Here is a 22,320-nt window from a genome sequence, read left to right as displayed (position 1 = left end):
GTACAATGTGACAGATGTACATACTCCATGTTTGTTACAGGTGTGAGAGCGGAGATTTTTTGGTTCCTTTCGGTTTAACATCAACAACTAAGCTCCGTTGGTCTATACTCTGAAGTCGAAGGTTCAAATCAAGGTCAAATCCGGAAGGTTGTTCAGAACAATGTTGTTGAAACATTTTGTTTATTTCACCCTTAAGTTGTTCATAAACGTCCCGCGAGGTATGGATTTCTTTTCGGAATTGATTAAAAAAGAAAGCTATAGATATTCCGGGGAATAAATCCAAAGCGCAGTATCAGGTTTTGTTACTGGAGCAGGGATCCTTGAAACTGTGTTTGCAATAAAAAATCTTCTTTCATCTGAAACACTTATTTTTTTATTTATTTTTTGTAAACGTACGAAAGTCGGCATTGGTCTTTCCTTTCGGTGTAAATACTTCAATGAACGAGGAAGTCCAATAACAGACAATGTTATATTGGGTTTTGTCATATTATTTAACTAAATCGAACTAATCACCAATAGTTCTTATATTTTCACATCTGTTTGGAAGATGACAATACAGGTACTATTGGATAGAACAAGGCATTAAATACAAGTACTTATACCTATTAATCCGGAACTGTAATCAGCAAACAACTGGGCAGCCATGTTGCTTTTTTCACAATAAAAGTAGTGAGACACACATTAATCCTGGATATTGATTGATAACACCAATTTTGCTCGGATTGTTTGTCTTGTCACCATGGCCATCCCTTGCCGGAAAGGAAGCGTTCTAAACGTATAAGGAGCGAACTGAAACCCTGAAACAATAGATAAACACAAACTTTATCAATTTCATATAATCACTGCTTCATAGATTTTTAGATGACTAACAGAATCTTTCTCTACCTTGAGGGTATAGCACATAAATCTATAACCAGAGACATGATGTTTTGATTGTTTATACCGAGCCTCTGCCGAGGGTTACAAAACCATATAATCACCCCGAAAACACCCGACCACATGGGTTTACTCTGGGGACGCCGGCTGCCTCCGGTTTCCACATTAAGACCCCCCGAGCGCTAATATCCGGGCCAACAAGAGTGATTAAAATAAATTGTGAGAACTTGTTTCATAATTTAAATTGATTTAGTCATATTTAATGGGATGGAGGGAATCATATGCCATTGCGGATTTGTGGCCCATTAAGGAGTGATGAAAGAGATTTGTAAGGGTGTCATAACATTTGTATAATCTGATATAGAGGAATATAAAACATGTTGATCAAGTTTACTTACCGAAATGGGCTTACATGTACTCGTATCATTTTGTAACCATCTGTGCAAGTCTGTTATTTCCTGATCCTTCTGTGGCTGATGCAGTTTAGTGCATAAGTCGATGCTGGAGAACGGTACACTCATAAGCAGTCGATACTGTTTCTTCCATTCAAAGTAACTGTTGAATTCTGCATCATTGTGAGTGAGATAGTTTAAATATTTACCTAGATCTGCGACGGTTTCAAAGTCATGTAAATTGATGAAAGATTTCGGCGGTACAAGTTCTTTCATCGCTGTTTCCTCAAGCCATGGCCAGTTCACAACAGGAATAACGTTGTCCTTTAATGAGTTCCAAAACTTCTCGGTGATGTAATCCCTGCAGTTTGAGTTCTCGAATGCAATCCTAAATCGATATTGGCTTGACGTACATATGCTTTCACTTGTTCGTGGGCAGGATAGAGTTCCACAACCCCCGTATTGATGAAGGTTGATATAGCGGGCTAGTTTCTGAAGTATTCTGTTTCGGTTTGCATTGTCGAGGCAATCACTAACGATCGATGCTGCCATTTTGGATTTCGTCGCTGCATAATTGATTGGAGTATATTCGAGTTGTTCCTCTTTTGATAGAGGCCCAAATCGACCGTAGAAAGCATGTATCGTTGAATCACGTCTATATGTAAGTGTCCAGTTAAACATGTTGTTCACCCGTCTCAGATCTCTACTTACAGAATATCTGAACACATTGGGAGGTGCCTCGGCATTGATAACTATCCACACCTGACTTTCATCCCTATAGTCGGGAATTGTACTATTTATATCACGGAGATGAAATACAACTGCATCTGCAGATTTTATTTGCGATTTATCTGCTGTAGCAATACACTTAAATTTACATAGTTTAAACGCGTTCTTAAATGAATCCACCCAGGTTTCGTCAGAAAAGAATCCGGTCCATATCAACACAGTCTTAGACGTCTTATTTACCCAATGAGATGTGTTGTGGATATCGATTAACATAACCGGTTGCTGCAATACGCCAGTGTCCGAGTGTCTCTGTAAATTTATCTGCCAAATAACCATGACAATAACGAATGATATGATTAATAACATATACTTGTGACAAATTTGCATTTTTTTATACATTTCCTTACATCCAAAAGCTTTAAAATAAGAATAATCATTCACTTCCTCATTACATGTACAATGTACACAATATCTTTATTGAGTCACACCTTGTACTTGTACCCGACGACTGTGCACACACCTACGTGTGATATCTGCTAGATACTTGGTGAACCGCTAAATAATACCTGACATCAAAACATGAGCACTGTCGTGTACCCGTTACGGGTGGATCTTTTCAAGATGGCGAGGCGAGATCATCACAGAAGGTAGGTTGTCACTTTAGTACACGACAGTGATGATAAGGTGGCAGACGACATGAATTCCAACACACATGCACATGACAACATCCGGTGATTATAAGGGGCGACTATCATCCGGATAAGGACGTATCCAAACACTACACAACGGAAGAGTATAAGGGCATGAGTGGTGTTATTTAGGTTATTGACACTTAGCAGAAAATGTTACAAGGAAGATGGCGGATTTCTGAAAGTTTTCGTATGGCGATATTTTTTTGTCTTGGTGGTAGATTCCTTCATATTCGAGTAAGTACTACGAAAAAAAGGAAATTTGGTTTAGGCTAGGTGGCCCTAATGCTTTTCCGTATACAGTAGAGAGGGATTGAGATAAATGACTGATTGACATCTTTACACTGTATTTCTTTATTGCGATGTGTTTAAAACCTACCGTGACAATAAAACGATCAAACAAAGGCGTATGTCAGAGGAATTACGTTCAAATTTCGGTTTAATCTAGTGTGACAGCTTTTGATTAAATTCAACAATTTTTGTTGATCTTAAATGGAAAAGCTATGGCTATTATATTTTAGTCAGTAGAAAAGTTTGACTATTCACAAGAGCATAGTCTTGTGATTCTTTGTAGGTATCGTTTGACACCATCAAGAAAACGACAAAAGTGTTCAAGTATACATTAAAACATCTTCAAATTAAATTATATACAATGTGAACTATTAAATGACTCTGACCAATCCCCCCTTTTACAGAGGAAATTTTGCAACCTTAATATTCTGAAAGCCTTTTAAACAATATACCGTTTGGTGAAATGCCAGTATATTTGACCAAAAACGTACTATAAATATTTTATCATTCTTGTTAAATTTAACAATTTACATAATATAACAATACGACATTTCTTAGTATATTGACTGTTTTTTAACAAGAATCGTCTTATATAAATACAAAGTTCCCAGCTTTCATGCTCAGTTAGTGAGTCGTTCTCTCCTTTAAGTTATATCATTTTTTACAAACAGTACATATATTGCATGCAAGTCACAACACTTTCAGCTGTATACAGCTTAACAACCAAATAAACGTGACTCGTCACGGATAAGTGCGCGCAAACAAAGGTAAGCTAAGGAGGCACGTTAGTTAGTGGTAGGATGCGAGGCTCGTGACCGGAGGGTTGCGGGTTCGAGACACGTCACGGTACTGTGTTGTATCCTTGAACAAGAAACTTTACTCCGCTTGTTCCAGCCTACTCAGCTGTAAATGAGTACGTGGTAGGGCAGTGCTGGAATTGTTGAATGCAAAGGCCCTATAACCACGGATAATAATTTGTGAACCGCTTTGAAGCGACATAGGACCTAGACCGGGATAAAGCGGTATATAAGAACCTCGAATTAAGTTGGACATTAAATCGGTAAAGCGTTAAGCATTCTTGACATTCGAATGTGGCATTTATCCGTCGCTGAAGCATTGACTTGCTTCCAGTTGCCATTCACAGGCAATATCAGTGGCATTTGGGAAAAGAAAAAGTTCAATGAAGCGCGCTAACTCTTTATGTTGGAATTGCGTTTGGCAATTTGACCATTTTTGGAATCTGTTTATCTCATAGACAAGTCAATTACACTCATTTTTGTCTCGCCGCCACGAAGTAGCTATATTACATATTAAGTTTTTGCGTTTAAGTTTCTCTAAAACTTTAAGTGCTAGACCATAGGTGCATCTTAGGTAGAACATCTCAACCAATGTTAAAATGCTGAATGCCGCCTACCTTTCATGGTCCATTGACTTTGTCAGCATCTCCATCAACATCAAGTTTTTGCGTTTAAGATAGTTTCTCTGAAACAATTAGTGCTACACCAACCAAACTTGACATGTTTATCGATGGTCAAAGCGGGGCACAGGCAAGACATATCGATCCGAATGGCTTGATATCCAGCATTAAGTTGAAATAATTTGTTTGTCATATATGCTTGTTCAATTTATAAAACAACCATCTGTCCAGAGAGGGTCATTGGTTTCCAACTTAACGATTATGACGTCATCATAACGATGATATAAGCAATCATCTGAATTTAATTGGATCATATAGTGGCAATGCCATACAATGGTTAGTATTTACACAAGGACAGCTAGTACAGTTTGATGACGACATATTAATATTGTTATAAAACTTTAACAACTCATATTAATCTCAAGTCATATACAAATGTATAAGAAAGGTTTGTTAAAAAACAGAGTAATGGATTGCATCAACAAGGTGCAAATAAGCTGATGGTAGATTATCAAATGGCGATACCGTTCAAAATATTAAATGCAGGATCCTCGTCCTAGTACTACAGATCCCCTACTTATACGGGCTTCTTTGGACGTCCTATTACTAGAGATATCTTACACCTAGATGCTTTTTACAACGTCCTAGTACTACATATCCCCTACAACTACGGGCTTCCTTCGACGTCCTTGTACTGGAGACATCTTACACCTTCATGCTTCCTACGACGTCCTTGTGCTGGAGACATCTTACACCTTCATGCTTCCTACGACGTCCTTGTACTGGAGACATCTGACACCTTCATGCTTCCTACGACGTCCTTGTACTGGAGATATCTTACACCTTTACGTTTCCTACGATGCCCTAGTACTACAGATCCCCTACTTATAGGGGCTTCTTTCGACGTCCTACATGTAGTACTAGATATATCTTACACCTACAGGTTTTCACAACGCTCTAGTAGTAAAAATATCTTATACCTTGATGCTATTAACAACGACATTGTACTATATATCCCCTACTCCTACGGGCCTAGTACTGGAGATATCTTACACCTACACGTTTCCTACGATGCCCTAGTACTACAGATCCCCTACTCATACGGGCTTCTTTCGACGTCCTACATGTAGTACTAGATCTAGATATATCTTACACCTACAGGTTTTCACAACGCCCTAGTAGTAAAGATATCTTACACCTAGATGCTATTTACAACGACATTGTACTACAAATCCCCTACTCATACGGGCTTCTTCCAAAGTCCTAGTACTAGAGATATCTTACACCTACATTCTTCCTACAACGTCCTATTACTAGAGACATCTTACACCTAGATGCTTCCTACAACGTCTTTGCACTAGAGATATCTTAAACCTTCATGTTTCCTACGACGTGCTAGTAGTACTTCCTACGGACTTGCTACGGACTTCCTACGGCCCTTCTACGACGTGCTAGTAGTACTTCCTACGGACTTCCTACGGGCTTTTTACGGGTTTTCTACGGTCTTCTTACGGTCTTCCTACGAAGTGCTAGTAGTACTTCCTACGGACTTTCTACGGGCTTTCTACGGTCTTCCTACGATCTTTCTACGGTCTTCCTACGGGCTTCCTACGGTTTTCCTATGGTCTTCCTACCACGTGCTAGTAGTACTTCCTACGGACTTCCTACTGACTTTCTACGGTCTTCCTACGGTCTTCCTACGACGTGCTAGTACTACTTTCTACGGACTTCCTACGGGCTTTCTACGGTCTTCCTACGGTCTTCATACGACGTGCTAGTAGTACTTCCTACGGACTTCCTACGGTCTTACTACGACGTGCTAGTAGTACTTCCTACGGACTTTCTACGTACTTCCTACGGACTTCCTACGGGCTTTCTACGGTCTTCCTACGGTCTTCAAACGACGTGCTAGTAGTGCTTCCTACGGACTTCCTACGGTCTTCCTACGGACTTCCTACGGGCTTTCTGCGGTCTTCCTACGGTCTTCCTACGACGTGCTAGTAGTACTTCCTACGGACTTCCTACGGGCTTTCTACGGTCTTCCTACGGTCTTCCTACGACGTGCTAGTAGTACTTCCTACGGACTTCCTACGGGCTTTCTACGGTGTTCCTACGGTCTTCCTACGACGTGCTAGTACTACTTACTACAGACTTCCTACGGACTTTTTTTCGGACTTCCTACGGTCTTCCTACGACGTGCTAGTAGTACTTCCTCCAGACTTTCTACGGGCTTTCTACGGGCTTTCTACGGTCTTCCTACGACCTGCTAGTAGTACTTCCTACGAACTTCCTACGGGCTTTCTACGGACTTTCTACCGTCTTCCGACGGTCTTCCTACAACGTGCTAGTACTACTTCCTACGGACTTCCTTCGGACTTTCTACGGTCTTCCTACGGGCTTCCTACGGTCTTCCTACGACGTGCTAGTAGTACTTCCTACGGGCTTTCTACGGTCTTCATACGATCTTTCTATGGTCTTCCCACGGGCTTCCTACGGTCTTCCTATGGTCTTCCTACGACGTGCTAGTAGTACTTCCTACGGACTTCCTACGGGCTTTTTACGGGCTTTCTACGGTCTTCCTACGGTCTTCCTACGACGTGCTAGTACTACTTTCTACGGATTTCCTACCGGCTTTCTACGGTCTTCCTACGGTCTTCCTACGACGTGCTAGTAGTACTTCCTACGGGCTTTCTACGGTCTTCCTACGATCTTTCTACGGTCTTCCTATGGTCTTCCTACGACGTGCTAGTAGTACTTCCTACGGAGTTCCTACGGACTTCCTACGGTCTTTCTACGGTCTTCCTACGGTCTTCCTACGACGTGCTAGTACTACTTTCTACGGACTTCCTACCGGCTTTCTACGGTCTTCCTACGGTCTTCCTACGACGTGCTAGTAGTACTTCCTACGGACTTCCTACGGTCTTTCTACGGTCTTCCTACGGTCTTCCTACGACGTGCTAGTACTACTTTCTACGGACTTCCTACGGGCTTTCTACGGTCTTCCTACGGTCTTCCTACGACGTGCTAGTAGTACTTCCTACGGACTTCCTACGGACTTCCTACGGTCTTCCTACGACGTGCTAGTAGTACTTCCTACGGACTTTCTACGTACTTCCTACGGACTTCTTACTGGCTTTCTACGGTCTTCCTACGGTCTTCCTACGACGTGCTAGTAGTACTTCCTACGGACTTCCTACGGTCTTCCTACGGACTTCCTACGGGCATTCTTTGGGATTCCTACGGTCTTTCTACGACGTGCTAGTAGTACATCCTACGGACTTCCTACGGGCTTTCTACGGTCTTCCTACGGTCTTCCTACGACGTGCTTGTACTACTTTCTACGGACTTCCTACGGTCTTCCTACGACGTGCTAGTAGTACTTCCTACATGCTTTCTACGGTCTTCATACGATCTTTCTACGGTCTTCCTACGGTCTTCCTACGACGTGCTAGTAGTACTTCCTACGGACTTCCTACGGACTTCCTACGGTCTTCCTACGACGTGCTAGTAGTACTTCCTACGGACTTCCTACGGTCTTTCTACGGTCTTCCTACGGTCTTCCTACGACGTGCTATTACTACTTTCTACGGACTTCCTACGGGCTTTCTACGGTCTTCCTACGGTCTTCCTACGACGTGCTAGTAGTACTTCCTACGGACTTCCTACGGTCTTCCTACGGGCTTTCTACGGTCTTCCTACGGGCTTTCTACGGTCTTCCTACGGGCTTTCTACGGACTTCCCACGGGCTTTCTACGGTCTTCCTACGGGCTTTCTACGACGTGCTAGTAGTACTTCCTACGGACTTTCTACGGTCTTCCTACGGGCATTCTTCGGGCTTCCTACGGGCTTTCTACGACGGGCTAGTAGTACTTCCTATGGACTTTCTACGTACTTCCTACGGTCTTCCTACGACTTGCTAGTAGTACTTCCTTCGTACTTCCAACGGACTTCCTACGGTCTTCCTTCGGACTTCCTACGGGCTTCCTACGGTCTTCCTACGACGCGCTAGTAGTACTTCCTAAGGTCTTCCTACGGACTTCCTATGGGCTTTCTACGACGTGCTAGCCTACGACGTGCTAGTAGTACTCCTACGGACTTTCTACGCACTTCCTACGGACTTCCTACGGGCATTCTTTGGGATTCCTACGGTCTTCCTTCGGACTTCCTACGGGCTTTCTACGGTCTTCCTACGGTCTTCCTACGGGCATTCTTCGGTCTTCCTACGGTCTTCCTATGACGTGCTAGTAGTACTTCCTACGGACTTCCTACGGGCTTTCTACGGTCTTTCTTCGGTCTTCCTACGGGCATTCTTCGGTCTTCCTACGGTCTTCCTACGACGTGCTAGTAGTACTTCCTACGGACTTCCTACGGGCTTTCTACGGTCTTCCTACGGTCTTCCTACGACTTGCTAGTAGTACTTCCTTCGGACTTCCTACGGGCTTTCTACGGTCTTCCTACGGTCTTCCTACGACGTGCTAGTAGTACTTCCTACGGGCTTTCTACGGTCTTCCTACGGTCTTCCTACGACTTGCTAGTAGTACTTCCTTCGGACTTCCTACGGGCTTCCTACGGACTTCCTACGGTCTTCCTACGACGTGCTAGTAGTACCTCCTACGGACTTCGTACGGTCTTCCAACGACGTGCTAGTAGTACTTCCTACGGACTTTCTATGGGCTTTCTACGACGTCTTAGTACTAGAGATATCGAACTCCTTCAGGCTTCCTACGACGTCCTTGTAAGACGTATACATGTGAAAATTTAAGACATAAAAGACATTTAAATCATTTGGAGCTGTCATCCAGTACTTAGATGATATATGTAGCTAAACAGTTGTTTTAGCGTTTGTTTGCCTCACTTAAACACTTCGATTCCGCATATGAATGACATATTCTTTTTTTATTATGTTGTTGGGGTCGTTCACTTTATACTTTAAAAAAAACGGTGATTCATCAAATTTCTCAAACAAGTGATTTTGTTTGCGTGTTGAAATGTTCGCGTTGTGACTTTTATAACAGATTCGCGTCGGCAATTATTCTTAAATATATTTATTCCATATGCCATAATATATTTATATTACATGTATTTAGCACTTTTTCGACTTTGTACCTGATATCGTTTCACTGTAATACCAACAATACACCAACACGATACAAGTCCATAAGACTTTAATGCACACGGGTGTAAGATTGGAAAAACAATTTACCCCCCGTTATGTAAAACTGAGAGCTACTCTGATAGTTTTTTCCCTTAACTTTTCGATTTTACAATCAGTTAGATCCAGATTTTTATCTCTCCCCAATTTAAGAACCTCTAAGCATAACTAACAATATACCAGCTAATGATACTCAGACAGTGGTAAAAAAAACTCTGGTGAAAGAAAAATAAATCTTATACTAAAACAATTTTATGTCAAATTAGAAATAATGCTAGCAACTTAAATTTTCATCTTTTTAATGACCATCTAGTAAAATCTGCTTCATGTGAATGTGGTTACATACAGGAAACAAGTCATCATTACTTCTTTGACTGTGCCAGATACCATAATCACAGACAATTACTCTCGGCTTCTCTATTTTCTATGATAATCACTCACACTATACTCTACATACTATACGGGATGGTTGTAATCAATGTGACGATGAAACTAATAAGAATATCCTAGAGAGTGTTTCAACCTTTATTGTGAACTCAAAAATATATATATAAACAGAATTACCTATTATCAGCTTATATTACAATGTACTTGTATTGAAAACATGAATATTCACATTAAAAGAACTGCTGACATCTTTGTTGTTAGCAATTAATAACAAGTATTTGTATAAGTTTATTCTTAAAATATTATAATGTGAATGTTAATATACCACACGATATTGGCATAGCTTATTCATAATATCCAATGTATATAAGTTTGATATTTAACTATATACGAGTCACTCTGTGTGGATCTTGAATTCCCATTGAGGATATAGTGAAAGTTAATATTCACTCATTATCCTGGTGAGGTCGGGATACAGCACAGTTTGACCTGTAATTTCTATAAGCAGTTTGAGTTATCTCCCCTATACTATTGACTTGCACATTGATAAATGTTTTGTATATAAGCTGTATCTTTTTCAGTTTTTATTATAAATTATAATATACATTTGTATATATGCTATTTCACACTAATGTATGCAGGAGATAAGAGATATAGGCATAGCCTGTTGATCGATCCCATTCATATACCATCATGAATAAAATTTGTTAAAATGAAATGAAATTGGGAAATTCCGTCCTCGGGGTTTTCGATTTGAAAAGGGATTTGCACCAATTTGAAAACACTGAAAGTGGAAATAGAGGTTACACTACGAGTGGTTGTTGAATATGGTCTTTATTTCACCCTCGTTAGTTAATTTTCAAAAGTTACAAAAGACACGAGCTTTAGCGAGTGTCTTCCTGTAACTTTTGAAAATTAACTAACGAGAGTGAAATAAATACCATACTCAATACGTAGCCACGAGTCGTGTGATCTGTTTCTACCACAATCTCAGTCGGAAACAGCTGGAGTATTTCCTGATTTGAATAGCATACACATTATTTTGTTGACAAGGCTGGCGTAGTGATATAACCAATATGTAAAAAGTCACTCATTAATATTCAAAAATGACATTTTATTTTTACAAATTTTATAATTTTCTAAATTAATGTTTTGGCAACAACTTCGTGAAAAATAAAATGGATGGACGACTTTAAATATTGAGAGTATGCAATATTGCATTAACTTAAATAATTAATTATTAATATAAATTAACCACGGACTATATGCGCGTAAGCATATCGTACGAAGTCTGCTTCCCGCCAAGTGATGAAGACGAACTAATCGCTGTCAATGTCAAAAACCATAGGCCTGGGACGTTTCTTCGTGAAGTTCTAAGGTTGACGTTTATAGTGAGAGCTCCGCCATAGACAGGCCCTCCAAATATCAATAACTGGACATGGGGAGAACGAAATCTTTTCCGACGCTATTACAGATCTTGTTTGGGTTTCACAGAGACATATATATTACGTCTCTGGGTTTCACGACATGGACACGCGACGGCATGGCGTCGAAACGATATCGAGCGAATGTAGCAATTTTGCCTGGAACTAGCGATCAAATCTTTAAGCATCATCTTCTTTTGGTATTGCCTTAATAACCCCCTTTTCCCATCGCATAACCTCACAAAAGTCACCAACATTTGCCGGATGTTGACAGCAGACGACGTAAAGCGCGTGGCAAAAAGCGCGTGAAACAAATCGTCCGGTCAAGGTTCATCTTCTCGACCAATCAAAACTACGGAAGGTCATATACCACGTGTGGTGTATAACTCATATTTATTCAACAGTCTGCATGTTTATACAATGATCTGACAGTGGAATAACACAGCGTAATGTAGTAGAATTTACCTATCTTACACCCCTGGGTTAGGTCAGAAACCGCAAATAAACGTCGTCGCAATTTCCGCATTCAAAATGTTATCGATTTGGTGACGTCAGCTTATTGTTATCCCATTGCGACGTCATGTAAATAGAATGGGTGTAAGATATAGAATTAAAAAACGAGTGTTGGTTGGTTATCATGTTTATCTAACTCGGGTTATTGAATTTTAAATTGATAACGACACGAACTGTACGGAGTAATACACAGCCTTCATCGGGGACCTTTTCCTCCCTCAACATTCACATATTTTATCCAGAAAACCATCTATTTCTCTCGTTTATACATTACTACTGCCTGATCCCGCTCAGGAAAACTAATTGCCATGAATAATGACCTCGCAATTGGTAATGACGTCATACTTAGAAGATTGGCTGATGAAATAACGTCAAGGATGTGACCCACTAGCGGGTAATCACAAATGTTTACAGTGTGGAATGAGAAAACCTAATAGTTGTGTGAGAAAGAACCTTCTTACAACCATTTCCGACCATAGACAGTGCTGTCAAACAAGCACAGGAATGCGAGAAACATTTTTCTGTCACCTATATCAATTACTCGCCTCGAAACAACATGTTCGATACCAAACTAGTTTACACCTTTGTGCCCTTACTCATCACCACACTATTATATGTATTACCGTATGTGTACTGACAGTGGACGTTGTACTTAATAACTAAGGTTTTTACATTATGTGTAGACGTGCGAGTAGATAACATATCTGCATCCTGGTATCTGTTATGTTTACAACTATATATTACTCGTTGCATTACTTCAATATTGCGATGGTGTCCAATCAACCTGGCTGTCCTGGCCTATAAGGAAAAAAGGAAATCCAAAATGTTCCATGCACATACACGATGATGTAGCTATTATATGTAATCAGTGTTCCCAAGCAATCTGTGTTACCTGTGTAGTTACGGCACACAAATATCACATCGACAGCTTTGTAGAGCTCCGCTATATAGTTCAACAGAAGATATCTTCCATCCAAGACTTTATTAGCAGAACTGAAAAAGAAACACTACCGGGGCTCCTTCTCGACATCGAGTCCACTCGAAATCAAGAGGCGGAGTCTGACAACCGTTACGATGAACTGGTAAGAAGTGTCAAAGACCAGGGTCGACTGTGTAAAAAAGAAGTCGATGATTTAGTTGAAGGATATGTTTCAAGGTGTCATGACCTCAAACAACAGGACAAAAAAGAGCTAAAGGATCATATTGGCAATCAGGAAAGCAGATACGAAACTGTGTCTTCTCAAGTACAACAGTGTAAGCTGGTCCTGCAGAGCGGTTCCAATATCCAAGTATATGACGAGGAATCGAAAACTGATACAGTAAGTTTGCAAAGTCTTGATTTATCCGTTTTACAGGATGCATCATTCTATCCTGGTAAAGACAGAGTTCAGATAAAGCATGCCATTGGAACACTAGTCACTTCCCCTGACAGTGAACGATTATCGTCACTCAATGAATCTGACCATTCAAACGAAAATTCAAACCAGCTACGCCCATATGTCAAACCAATACAAACCCCTACAACTGACCAGCATCCACGAGGAACATCAAACCTACTGAAGCCAACAACCAGGCAACAATCAACCACCCAGCAAACAATGAAATTTTCAAGTAAACAGAAAATCACCAGAATCTGTCCGACATCAACAGAATGTGCGTGGGTATGTGATCAAACTCCAACAGTGGTCCTGTTCGACAACCGCGGTCAGATCAGACGCACAGTCGAACATAGAAAAGACGTAAGGGACATAAGCCTTGACCCTAACACTGGACATTTGTGGATGTGTGACAAAATGCAGGGAAACATTCTCGAAGTCTTGCCATTCTCGCAGTCCCCGGTACCTAGATTCAATGTAGATGGCCGTCCACGCAGTCTGTGTGTAACCATTGAGGGTCGAATAATGGTGGGTATAGATGATACAAAATCCAAGGTAAACGTTTACAACAAAGAAGGAAACATACTTTATTCAACCACTAACCAGCTGTCGGTGATCAAGTATCCGCAATCTATCGCCCAGTGTCCAGTTACAGGAAACATAGCCCTGGTGTGTGATTGGAACAGTGTCATTTTATGCGACCCGAATCTGAAGGTCATACATAAATACAAGGGACATGATGTACAAGCGCGGAAAGCGAACTACCCTAAATATCACTTTAAAATAAAGTCAATCGCGTATGACTGCAGAGGGTATATCGTGGTTTCTGAAGATAGGGGACCAACAACGCTGGTCAATGGGTCTGGACAACGCGATCGGCAACTCACCAGAAACAGATGTCAGATTAAGTGCTCGGGGACAAATCCAGGAGTGGTTGGATGGGTAGGACAAGAAACAGTCACCGGAAATTGCGTGATCAAACGCCTCAGGTACTAGATTTACTAGATTTACTTGATTTTATCATATTACCTCAAGCAATGAAGGAATATTGTCACAATTTTTATGGATTATTTTGCATGCACGTGTTAATATCAAGTGAAGCTCATAATGTAAATAGATAATTGAAAAGAAATTTATGGCAAAATATTACGTGTTTCTATTGGAATTGGATTTCTTTCGTAATTATTGAAACCATTGAGATGAGAACGGATTTTTAAACCTATATGATTTAGGATTATAGAGTTACGCCTCTTAGTCAATTTTCAAATCTCATAATGTAAATGTATTCCTAGACGTTTGTTGTATCTAGCTGTAACAACCAACACCTTGCTAGTAGTTCAGCACAATGTTACTTTTTTTCTTAATTAAAATCTTTCAAACACACTTACAATCAAAAGAAATATCTATGCAGTTGAGTTAAGCAGTTGGATATTTTTCTAGTGATTGTGATTATGTATACACACTGTGTTGGATTAGTGTATGGAGTGAGTGGTAATGTGTGGGGGTAAATGTGCGAAATATGTGAAGGTAGAGTGTTTTTGTTAGTGTTCGATGTGTGTGTGTTCTGGTAGGGTGTACAGGCTCAGCTAGTATGTTTTGATAGACTATGGGGTTGATAGGTGCGGGTAATTGTGTTTGTAACTGCGTGAATGTAGTTTTAATTGGATTAGTGCGGGATGGTTTTGTTCTGTTAGAGTGTAGGGGTTAGTGAGTGAGATAAATACATTTTTTGGCGTTGGTGTTTGTGGGTAGTGTATTGAGATAAGAGCAGATATAAACCTGCAACGTATCAATATTTTTTAACAATTTTCACAATAAAAAATGTCATTAGAGATTAGATTATTAGAATTGTCGTTCGGCTCAAAATACTAAAACTATGAATGATTTTTTTTCTTTTTTTTTATCCCAGGCATTACGAAATACACCTTTCGGATATGTTGGTAGCGACTTGCACTTACAGTAGACGGACTGTTAAACATTTTGGCTGTTCGTAGATCGGTTAACACAAAGCAAATGAATTTGTTGACAGAAACTTTGTTGTCACGATAACGAAAGTGGGACACCAGGCCAATTAGCTGTCGATGAACTGGGACCAGTTAACTGCTGTATAAACAGTTTTATCAATCGTTATTAAAGCTTGAAAAACAATAAGCATCTTTTATTTAAACCTTATGCTATTTCGATGCTCACGACAGCGTAAGGCCCTCGGCTACGTCGAGAGCCAAAAATGAGGGGAACACTCCAGGCGTGCTTCAGAGTTTGAGTGTTTTACTGCAGAAATTGAACAGCAGCTAAAAATATTAAAACACAGATATGGTTTGATTGCCTACAAAGCATTTAATGTATTTTTTCCGCACGTATTTACATATTATCATGTACCCATTGTTTAATACGCGAAGGATATATTGAAAATGCTATCCAATATACATTTTGAAATCACAATTGTGTCAATTTTCCCTTTCATATTTCTATAGGATCTACCATTTTACCGAGCTACAATGTCCACAAATACATACACTGGCACCACACATACTTACACGTGTACGCACACATAAATCAAAATAAACACAAATGAACATTCGAGTGTTTCCTATTTATTAAACGAAAGCGTTGTATGCAAACAGTAAATTTTAATATGACAAATACAAAAGCATTATGTATTAAATGTGCCTGCATATGGGCATAGTATACTTGTAGTTATTTTAAAAATAATTTAATCAAATATTAATGGTTTTATCAGTTTTTTAAATAAGTATTGTACCGCTGATGATAATAATTTTATCATTTTAATTTGAAGTTTACATTGAACAAGCACGACGGTCACACTGCATCAAAACACTTTGTTACTTACTGTTTTGAATATAGCAGTGAATAATAATATAAATCAATATCAACATTGTTGTACACTGTAATTTGTATTAGAATTTCATGATCTAAAATCTTGAATATTAAATACTAATTTTAAAAAATTATATGAAAGGGCTTTGTATATGTTGTACAACTTGAGCTCATTCCTATTGCTATAAATATAGCTATTAATATTAAAATAAATTAGGGCAAATCGTAAACGTTCTGCCCTTATAAGTTACCATTTAGTCATGAAGACAAAATGCGGGAAGTGAACACATACTTTCACATGTATAGACATGACCTTTAACTATATACCCCGGCTACCACATCGCATTCTTAACCTTGGACTTTACTCCTATAGAGATAGGTTTTCCTATTACATTTCCACACCAAATCACCACCTATTTTGTCTGACCTTAGCGCCCATAACTACCAGCGTCTGAAGTTGTCAATATGTTTTACTATATTTTATATTTAGCATTTCACGTTTGGCTCTCTTGCATTAGTATGTACAAACATGACGGATGTACATACCTCATGTTTGTTAAAGCTGTGTATGTGCGGATTATTGTTGGTTCTTTTCGGTTTAAGCTCAAGAATTAAGCTCAGTCAGTCAACAATCAAGTCCATTGTTAAAAAGTTCTTCTCATCTTGGAAGATTTACATTTCGAACACTGTTGTAGATTATATTTTGTTTATTTCACATTTATTTATTTTCATAAAAGTCTTGAGAGGTATGGTTTTCAAAATCAAAGCAATAGTCATGCCGAAAAAACTGTTTTGATTGCATAGTATCATTTTTTGGTAGTGTGCACATTTCTTCTTTCGTCTGAAATATACACTCCTGTCACCTGCCATATTTTCGTAACGTTCGAAAGTCGTCATTGGTTTCTCCTTTCGGTGTAGAGGGTTCATTATCAAGGGAGTTCAATAACAGACAATGATACAAATCAAAGTAATCACCAATAGTTCCTCTATTTTCATAATGGTGAATTATTCTGTTTGAAAGATGTCAATACAGGTTCTATTCAATAGGATAAGGTATAAAATACATGTAACTATTATCAACTCTCAGCAAAGCAGCCATGTTGCTTTTTCACAAAAAAATGTCATGCGACACACATAGTCCAAGTCAAGCATTTGGTCTTGTCACCATCCCTTGCCGGAAAAAAAGAGTTCTAAATATATACGGAGCGAACTGAAAACCTGAAACAAAAGATACACTCAAACGTTATCAATTTCATATAATCATTGCTTCGTCCGATTCTTAGATAACTTATAGAATCTTTCCATACCTTGAGGGTAAGGTAAAGCTTTCCCGTTACACTCTCTGAATAGGGGAGGATTAATTAGGATATTATCATTGCAATACTACCCCGTAATATGTTTTCATCCTGATTTGCCTATTACCTCTTCCGTCGTGAGCTGATTGTGACGGTCATAGCTGATTGTTCATGTGACTCCATATTTATTTTTATTTTCAAGTCATATACAAATGTATGTCATAAACAGAAAAATCCTATCGTAAGTGTTAAAAGAATAATTATGAACAGGTGCAAAGGCGGATCATTCTGTGAATCATATGGCATCGCGGATTCTAGTCTTTCAAGGACTGATGAAATAGATTTGTAAGCAATGTGATACGGGTTTTTGAAACTGATATTGTTATACAATTTTTTGAAATGTTCACAAAAATGCATGTCTTTTTAAGAAATGATCAGAGTTCTGAAGCTTATGGTAAAGAAAATTTAAAAAGTTTAGTGAATAACACAAAACAATCAAAGGTATATAAATATGTAATATAAAATATATCAAAATTGTTACAAAATATATCTATAAACATTTCATTTATTTTACAACAGTTATGAATCATTATGAATTAAGATTTTTCCAGCTTATATTATATTATAAATTTTTGTTGCCAAAGATGAAAGTGCGCAGCGTAATGTAACATATACATTAAATTTGTAAGCAAAAATGGGTTTACATATTTCTGCTAAAAGTGTGTATTAGATAAATCGTTAAATAATTTTGAGGCAAATAATGGTTTTTTTATATCAGGGTAAAAAGTTATTTCATCCGTAACTTAAGAGGTCAGAGATAATTGTATGTTAACAGAACTAAAGCATTGTAACATGAACAACCTGATAGCTTAATTAAATCTTAAACTGGTAGAACCTTGCCCAATGTGCTGAACATGTGTCTTTTTATTGATTTAAAAAACGGTTTAACCGGCGTTAGGGGGGGGGGAGGGACTAGGACGTCACAGTCAAGAATATTTAAATCGCGTGCTTGGTATGAGTGATACGGTGACTGATGTATGCAAGATCCCTTCATATGAGCAAGCTGCCCTTTTCAATAGCTAAGAACGTCTTATTAAGACTCATGAATCGACAGGAAATTATGTTCGACAATATGTGTAATAAAATTAACTCGTGTGTTTATGTTTAAAACACAACATCATATTCATATACCTACAGTATAAGTATATTGTTGTTGTTAGTACCCATAGTTTATACGATTTCCAGATCCACATCACATTCATACTATTTTGTATTACCTCAATATTGTAATAGTTTGAGATTAAAATGCGACCAGTGAAGGACCGTTACGTGTCATCATATTTAATGTATCAGAAAAAATAGTTTGTTTTTAAAGTTTACTTACCGAAATGGGCTTACATGTACTCGTATCATTTTGTAACCATCTGTGCAAGTCTGTTATTTCCTGATCCTTCTGTAGCTGATGCAGTTTAGTGCATAAGTCGATGCTGGAGAACGGTACACTCATAAGCAGTCGATAATGTTTCTTCCATTCAAAGTAACTGTTGAATTCTGCATCATTGTGAGTGAGATAGTTTAAATATTTACCTAGATCTGCGACGGTTTCAAAGTCATGTAAATTAATGAAAGATTTCGGCGGTACAAGTTCTGTCATTGCTGTTTCCTCAAGCCATGGCCAGTTCACAACAGGAATAACGTTGTCCTTTAATGTGTTCCAAAACTTCTCGGTGATATAATCCCTGCAGTTTGAATTCTCGAATGCAATCCTAAATCGATATTGGCTTGACCTGCATTTGCTTTCACCTGTTCGTGGGCAGGATAGAGTTCCACAACTCCCGTATTGATGAAGGTTGATATAGCGGGCTAGTTCTTGAAGTATTCTGCGGTCGGAGTCAGAATCTTGTTGTGTGTCCCAAAATCTCGTACTGTGACCTACAGAAACAGATGCTTTGGGAGGGTTTCGGCTACGTTGTGAAATAGCTTACCATCTGTATCGCTCCGCATTATCGGCGCAATCACTAACGATCGATGCTGCCATTTTGGATTTCGTCGCTGCATAATTGATTGGAGTATATTTGAGTTGTTCCTTATTTGATAGAGGCCCAAATCGACCGTAGAAAGCATGTATCGTTGAATCACGTCTATAGGTAAGTGTCCAGTTAAACATGTTGTTTACTCGTCTCAGATCTCTACTAGTAAACACTCTGGGAGGTGGCTCTGCATTGGTAACTATCCACACCTGACTTTCATCCCTATAGTCGGGTATTAAACTATCTATATCATGGAGATGAAATACAACTGCATCTGCAGATTTTATTTTCGATTTATCTGCTGTAGCAATACACTTACATTTATATAGTTTAAACGCGTTCTTAAATGAATCCACCCAGGTGTCGTCAAAAAAGAATCCGGTCCATATCAACACAGTCTTAGACGTCTTATTTACCCAATGAGATGTGTTGTGTGTTAAAACTACCGGTTGCTCTAATACGTCAGTGTCTGAATGTGAATATATCTGCCAAATAACCATGACAATGACGAATGATATAATCAATAATATATACTTGCGATATGTTTGCAGTTTTTTATACATTTTCTCCTATCCAAAACCTTTAATCTAAGAATAATCATTCACTTCCCCATCACATGTACAATATATCTTCATTGATTCACACCTTGTACTTGTATCCCAACGAATGTGAATATAAAACATGAGTGCTAGTATATACACCAACGGAAGAGACTAAGGGTCACATGTCAAAATGAATTAATCTGAGTGGCCTAACTTCAGCTATTGAAACTCGTGCTTGATAAGCAAAACAACCGGAGTGGTAGATTTCAGAAAACTTCGTGTGGCGATAGTTACGTTGTGTGATGGTTGTGCATGATTTATCCGATATTGGCTTGGTGCGATCAATTTAAGTTTCGCTTAATATTAATACTAAGTTAATGAATAATAATATATTTCGTTTTTATTATTATTTATTTGAAATTTTGAGAATTATCTCAAAATTTCGTCTAAATAACTCCAAATGTCGAGTTTTTTCTGTAGATGTACAGTAGGCGATAGGTACAAAGTTCGAGTAAATAAATCGAAATTTGTAGTAATTATCTCGCAATTCTCAGTACATTGTAAGTAAGTCGATTTTTTTGCCGAGTTATCAAGTCGAAAATGTGAGGTATTAGCTTGAAATTTTGAAGTACTATCTCCAAATTTCGAGTAACACGTAAAAAAGAACATTAACTTTTTTGCTAAATGGCCCTAATGGTTTTCCGTATTGACCATAGAGGGATTGAAATAAATGACTCATGGGCATCTATACACTCTGTTTATGATTTTATCCTACAGTGAAAATGAAACGATGAAACATACGCGTGTGTTTGATGATCTGTTCCTCTGGGCGTTTAAATAACGTTCGAATTTCGTTTTGATTCAGTATGACAGCTTTTGATTAAATTCAACAAGTTGTGTTAATATTAAAAGTTAAAGCTATGGCTTATAAATGTAGAGTCAGAAAAATCGTTTGAGTCAAAAAAGACGAAAAGAATATGGTCCTCTCCTCCTCTTAGTGATATCTTTTTTCACAAATGTTATATTTGCATGCAAGCAACAAGACAACTGCATTCCTAGGCATTATCAGTGCCATTTGGCCAAAGACAATTTAAATTTTGGATTTGGCTTTGTCCATTTGACCATTTTTTAAACCTGTTTTCTGATAGACAATTCAATAACATTCATTTTATTCGGCGTTGAGTTCATATATTTTGTTTGTTGTATATGCTTGTTCAATGAAACGAACAGCCATCTGTCCTAGAAGGGTCATTGGTATCCAAATTAACGATTATGACGTCATAATAACAATGACGTCAGCAATCGTCTCATGGCATTTATAGCCTATATGAATACCATCTAAATGCGATAGGATTATATAGTGTTAATGCCATACGATGGTAAATATTTACAAAAGGACATCTAGGGCACTGATGACGACGATATTATAACTGTCGTAACTTTAACAAAGCATCCATATTTAAAGGAAAGGCGCATGTTTATATTTAGCTCAACTCATATGAAAGTGTACACCAACTGCCAGAAGATTTGTTCAGAAACTGTAGGACGGATTGTATCAACACGTTGCAAGTGTGATTATGGTGGATAACAAAGGGCGATCGTTTTCTTAATAACAAAGTATGGGCAGTATGTACTGGCTCAGAGAGAGAACTACGCGTTTGTTAGTTACAAAGTCAATAGCGTTTGATTGTAAAGGGGAAATCATTGTTTCTGAAGAGAGGGATGAAACACCGCTGAAAAAAAGGTACGAACACTTTCGGCAACTCACTAAAAGCAGATGTCATGGTACAACAGGAAACAGATAATTGGAGTAGGCTTTTCAATCGTCTCAAGTACTTCAGCGACTAAAAATACTTTTTATCTATCAATGCACAATAAGCTCATCTTTGTAATACCGGAAAGTGGTTAACAGATACATGGAACACAACGCTAGTGAGTAATTGAAATTGTCATTGTATCAGTTCGTACTCTGAGCGTCATATATAAATACAATAGTAACCGGATACAGATGTGAAGAGCGACATACTCCAAATATGATTTAATACAAGTATTCAACGTAAAGCGCTTAAGATTAATTTTAAAAATTAGATAGGGCGCTATATAAATGTTGTATATGATTATTATTGTTAAATATATATATGAGCATAGAGGATTTATCGTGTGATATAGGAAAACTGCTTATAAAACTTTCCAAAATCTATAAGGATAAATCCCCATTTCCTCTCGAAGAAAATGCATGATTTTCTCTTTCTTGCGAATTGATAATTATAGTATGTCTAATACATATACACAATACAAGAACGTTAAATGTAGCGGCGTCGAATAATGTTTTGACTGCAAAAATACCAGTTCATCCTTCAGACAAACCT

General features: G+C 38.5%; 3 protein-coding genes across 4 annotated transcripts; 1 reads left to right on the top strand and 2 right to left on the bottom strand.

Moving 5' to 3' along the window:
• Positions 1-35: 35 nt before the first annotated feature.
• On the bottom strand, positions 36-2,696 carry LOC110457600 (glycoprotein 3-alpha-L-fucosyltransferase A-like). 2 transcript variants are annotated; one of them, XM_021508942.1, is made up of 3 exons: positions 2,486-2,696; positions 1,275-2,318; positions 36-797 (listed from the first exon to the last, which is right to left on the bottom strand). In XM_021508942.1, the coding sequence occupies exons 2-3, from the start codon at positions 2,268-2,270 to the stop codon at positions 735-737; spliced, it is 1,059 nt and encodes a 352-aa protein (XP_021364617.1). In that variant the 5' UTR covers positions 2,271-2,318; positions 2,486-2,696; the 3' UTR covers positions 36-734. The 2 variants fall into 2 exon arrangements, with proteins under 2 accessions (XP_021364617.1, XP_021364616.1); XM_021508941.1 differs by lacking the exon at positions 2,486-2,696 and having other exon boundaries at positions 1,275-2,420.
• A 10,004-nt stretch (positions 2,697-12,700) lies between these two features.
• LOC110457593 lies at positions 12,701-14,242 on the top strand. The gene has a single exon (XM_021508926.1). The coding sequence runs from the start codon at positions 12,701-12,703 to the stop codon at positions 14,240-14,242; it is 1,542 nt and encodes a 513-aa protein (XP_021364601.1).
• Positions 14,243-15,543: 1,301 nt separating this feature from the next.
• On the bottom strand, positions 15,544-20,068 carry LOC110457564 (glycoprotein 3-alpha-L-fucosyltransferase A-like). Its single transcript, XM_021508892.1, has 3 exons — positions 19,368-20,068; positions 18,764-19,259; positions 15,544-17,302 (listed from the first exon to the last, which is right to left on the bottom strand). Exons 1-3 carry the CDS (start codon positions 19,970-19,972, stop codon positions 17,246-17,248), a joined length of 1,158 nt encoding a protein of 385 aa, XP_021364567.1. The 5' UTR covers positions 19,973-20,068; the 3' UTR covers positions 15,544-17,245.
• Positions 20,069-22,320: the final 2,252 nt, after the last annotated feature.

This window comes from Mizuhopecten yessoensis, unplaced genomic scaffold, assembly GCF_002113885.1.
Source record: "Mizuhopecten yessoensis strain PY_sf001 unplaced genomic scaffold, ASM211388v2 scaffold9253, whole genome shotgun sequence".
Classification (NCBI taxonomy): domain Eukaryota; kingdom Metazoa; phylum Mollusca; class Bivalvia; order Pectinida; family Pectinidae; genus Mizuhopecten; species Mizuhopecten yessoensis.
This window is presented reverse-complemented; position numbering and strand designations above follow the sequence as displayed.

What these genes read in the sequence shown, in the direction of transcription:
- LOC110457600 (XM_021508941.1), bottom strand. Translation starts at nt 2,396, where the DNA reads ATGTATAAAAAAATGCAAATTTGTCACAAGTATATGTTATTAATCATA. An exon ending in GTACATGTAAGCCCATTTCG is followed by an intron (nt 798 to 1,274) that starts GTAAGTAAACTT and finishes CTATTGTTTCAG; the next exon opens with GGTTTCAGTTCGCTCCTTAT.
- LOC110457593 (XM_021508926.1), top strand. Translation starts at nt 12,701, where the DNA reads ATGCACATACACGATGATGTAGCTATTATATGTAATCAGTGTTCCCAA.
- LOC110457564 (XM_021508892.1), bottom strand. Translation starts at nt 19,972, where the DNA reads ATGTATAAAAAACTGCAAACATATCGCAAGTATATATTATTGATTATA. An exon ending in GATAATGCGGAGCGATACAG is followed by an intron (nt 19,260 to 19,367) that starts ATGGTAAGCTAT and finishes CTCCGACCGCAG; the next exon opens with AATACTTCAAGAACTAGCCC. An exon ending in GTACATGTAAGCCCATTTCG is followed by an intron (nt 17,303 to 18,763) that starts GTAAGTAAACTT and finishes CTTTTGTTTCAG; the next exon opens with GTTTTCAGTTCGCTCCGTAT.